Genomic DNA, 4,194 nt, shown 5'->3' with positions numbered 1-4,194 from the left:
TTTTAAATTATTGTTATAATTTTTTTCTACTTTTTAAAATATATAATTTTTCTATAAACTTTCACGCACGAAATTTGATTGTCTTTTACATTAGAGAAATAAAAGTTTCCGTTTTTTTTTTTAAATTAACTAACAAATTAACTATTATAATATAATGTAATCTTTTTTTATATTTTAATTTTTCGCTTTGATCAATATGTTGGACAACTAGTGATAAACATTGTCGTTGTGTCAGCCAGTTGCATGGTAAGTCATTTATCCATTTTGCTCTTGTGCAAAGTTTCGTCACTATATACTAAATCAAACTCAGACTTGGTTGATCTCAATGAAACTAACACAAGTTACAGTAAGTTTGTTGATTAAATCTAAATTAACTTGAAAGACGATGCAATCGATTTTGTGGCTTGAAAACTCGAGACACGATTCTAAATATATTATACAAATATCGCATGGTTATTGGTATATTAATGAATTATATGCCAAACTAATATCTTCAATAAATAACAAAATATAAAAAAAATAAATTGCTTAATATAAATTATTTGTATGAACAATTTAACTTTATATAGTATTAATTAAAGTTACATTTAGAATTTCTTATGACGAGTCTTAAACAAAAATTTATAAAAAACTGGTAAGATCCGGTAATGCTAATTGAATTATATTTACAGTAATATTTGTAATGTAAGATAGACAACTACAAATTAATACTGCATATATAAATAAATACAAATAAGTAAAGAAATATTGTTATCGCATAGAATTTTTTTAAAAATTGTGTGCGGAGATATTTACAACTATTAAAAGTTAATATTGTTAATAGATATGTTTTTAAATTATTGTTAATTATTATATTTCTAATAATTATTAATTACAAAATAAAATTTAAAGAGAAAAGTAAGGATATAAAAATATCGAAGAAAATATTATGTCGACACTGTGAAAAAGTTTGCCGCATAATAGAACACAAAAAATATTTGCGGACAAAAAATGTTTTGTCTGAGAAATAATTATCGATGACAAGGTCGGTAGCATGATAGGAGATAGGAGACATTAAAGGCGTGAACGCAATTAACTGCGAGTTAATGACAGTGCTCCGAAATGCATTTAGCGTGCCGGTTACGAAGCGAAAACTTAAAGTCACGCCCACATTACAAGATCTAATTTAATGCGTACTTATTAAAATAATCTTTTACATAACTCTAGTGCAATCGTACCAAATTTGTTGTCTTCGCATGATGTATCAAAATAAATCTACGATAATGTAAAATATTTACATAAAAGAGAAATGTATTAAAAACTTGCGAAACTACCATTTCTTCAGCTCTATTATCTTATTGCAATTTTTTTCATCTTAAGTAAAATTAAAACTTTATGTATTTTCCTAATAATAATAATCAAAATGCAAAAGATTAATGCGTGTCAAGAGTTTAAGTCTATAAATCAGGAAAGTTTCTAATTATATATATCTCTCTTTTGTATTTATATTTTTGTAAAAGTAAAATGGGGGGAAAGTGATCTTAATTTTTAATAATAATACCTAAATTTACGTTAAACTTTTTATGTATTAGGAATTTATACATGTGATATAATTTTATTATAAAGAGGAGTGCTACTGTATCTATTTACAGAAAAATATTGGATTATGAACGCTCCACACACAACTATCGTTGCTCTCATTTCTTCAAGAATTCTTTGTACAACTTGGAATGAATTTTTTTATAGAAATTTGATTGGACAATTTGTTTTTTTCATAACTTGGAAACTTTTCTCATTAAATATCTTTGTAACTAAGCGCCAATTTAAAATTCTCTTAAAATAAAGTTTAGTTAAAATTAGCTAAAGAACAAGCTATCTTTATTATTCGTGAAATTTAATTTCAAAAAAATCTTTTAATCTTCAATGTTCAGTACTTCAATTGATTACTTATTAATATTGAAACAATCATATTTCTTTTTATATTCGTTGCTATTTATAGCTAAGAAAAGTTATGATGTGATTCTGGAAAATCAGCTGCATTTTCCAGACAATTCAAAAATTTTCAATCGCAATGATGAAAATGAAACTAATTTTTATTTTATTATGAGATTTTTGGTTTCTAGATTATATTTTATTATACGTCCCTATCTATATATGTGTATGTGTGTAATATAATCGGAAAAATATGAGATAATATGTTTTATGGTTTCGTTTAATGATATGTGTCGAAATTAATGAATGATTTAATCGGTTCACGTCTATGTTGAAAATCGTAAATAAAACATTACTTACCGGTGGTGACTACGCTGGGGAGCACCCCGGTCGCTGTGACGGCTGAAGGTGTGTCGGGAGCGACAGTATCCGCGACCTGTGTCTGCGTCGGCCTGGGATCGTAGGTCGTCGTGCTGTCGACGTAATCAGCGCTAAGCTCGTAATTCGTCATCGCCTGGTGATTATAATTCGTGTAACCGCCGGTGCCGGGACCTGACGACGTGTATTCGCTACCACCATACGTGTACCTGTCGCAGACAAATGATGTGTCTGTGTGAATCGTCTTCTTCCTCGTGTGACGCAATATCGCTTTGATATCGTTCGATGGCATTCGTATTTAAGTTTATATCACAACAATGGCAGCTACATCAAGCTATTCTACTTCTTTGATAAATTATAGATTTTTGTAATTTTATATAAATACTTTAAATAATTGTGTACAATATATTTGATAAATATTTATAAATAATTTTATAAATTATAAATGTATATAAGTAGAAGTTTAATTAAATTTTCTTAAGCAATCTGACGCAATTTTGACGCGTTCCATTATATAAAGTTGAATCATACTTACCCGCCATTATAGGGATGGTGTTGATCCGAACTGCTTGGTGTCTGATGCTCGAACACACTGCTGTCCGGCGCCGTCTCCGAGGCCGCCCTCATTTGTGCCCTGTGGAATCTAACTTCATCTTCGACCTTCTCCCGTTGTTTCTTCGACATGCGCCCAAATTTAACAGCTGTGAACAAAACAAAGAGTTTCATTAAATTTATATCGGATTATTAAAACAAAATTATATAAATATTAACTTCTTTGTGATAAATTAATAAAATAATTTGAAGATATAATCACGTTTAGATTATAACATATTTTTAAAAAATATATATTTTTTCGCGTAAAGTGCTCTTAAAGTTTCATTATTTAATGTTCTCTTATATTGTGAATAAGATTTAAAATTCTTTAATCAAAAATTGTTAATCACAATGGAACGGCCCTTCGACGATTTTCCATTATGCTTCTTGTTTATTTTAGCTAATTGAAATTACTTAGAATATAACAAAGATATGAATTTTAAATATAAATTTTATTGTATAAATTTTGCAAAAAATAATGTACGATTCAACATTTTAATGCACTTTATAGATCAAAACAATCTTATATACTACGCGTAAATTTTTTACCACAACCTTGTAGATATTGATCCTTATTCTATCTTACGCTTATTACATATACTAAGTTATACAGGCGACGTAAAAATTTCATTTTAATTCCGGACAATTCCTAGATAAGGTAAAGTATGCATAATCGAATAGCGCCGAACGCTCCGTTTCGATTATCTCTTTCTCTACCTTCCCCCTCACCCCTCTCTCTCCATTTTTACAAACGTATTATCGCCATTGACGAACAATCATTGAGATTAGATAGAAGGAGTCATCGACGTGACGGTTTGTCGTGAGGCGATAAAATCTAACGGCTGTTTTGTGAATCGATCGAAATCGAGATCGCACACGATCTTCCTCTCACTGTCTATCGGTCGGCAGACCGGTTGGTCGGTCCCTTCCTCGTCGCGAAGAAGGCTCGGCGAGGAACGCGGAAGAGCCTCGCCGCGTCCTCCTCGTCTTCTTCGGTGACGCTATCATCGTCTGGTTGCGACGCACCCACCCAATGATGTCACACACACGCGAACTACTCGGGCATACATATGCGCGTGTACTGTTTCGAAAGCATAACACATGATTTGGGATGTCCGTAACTTTATGCGCATATATATTCCGCATATATTTTTTGACCATCTTGGAATTTATTTTTTCTTGACAATCATTCTGAACACCAATATGATTCTTTTGGAAGCAATTGATAATTAGAAATTTGTTATACATTAAGCTGACTAAGCTTTTGTAGGTAGCAAAATATTTTTCTTTCTTTAATTTTTTAAGAAATAT

General features: G+C 30.5%; 1 protein-coding gene across 6 annotated transcripts in view; it reads right to left on the bottom strand.

Annotated features, from left to right (window-relative positions):
* LOC115244693 (probable nuclear hormone receptor HR3) overlaps positions 1-4,194 on the bottom strand; it is an 88,834-nt gene that overhangs the window by 21,359 nt on the left and 63,281 nt on the right. For all 6 annotated transcript variants that reach the window (XM_029822566.1, XM_029822568.1, XM_029822571.1 and 3 more), the window contains 2 exons: positions 2,825-2,990; positions 2,272-2,498 (listed from right to left, as the gene is read on the bottom strand). In XM_029822566.1, the coding sequence (XP_029678426.1) occupies positions 2,272-2,498; positions 2,825-2,990 (393 nt within the window). The remainder of the gene's footprint in view (positions 1-2,271; positions 2,499-2,824; positions 2,991-4,194) is intronic.

Source organism: Formica exsecta, unplaced genomic scaffold (genome assembly GCF_003651465.1).
Source record: "Formica exsecta isolate Colony F162 unplaced genomic scaffold, ASM365146v1 scaffold83, whole genome shotgun sequence".
Taxonomy (NCBI): domain Eukaryota; kingdom Metazoa; phylum Arthropoda; class Insecta; order Hymenoptera; family Formicidae; genus Formica; species Formica exsecta.
Note: the sequence above shows the minus strand (reverse complement) of the source record. Positions and strands in the feature narration are given on the sequence as shown.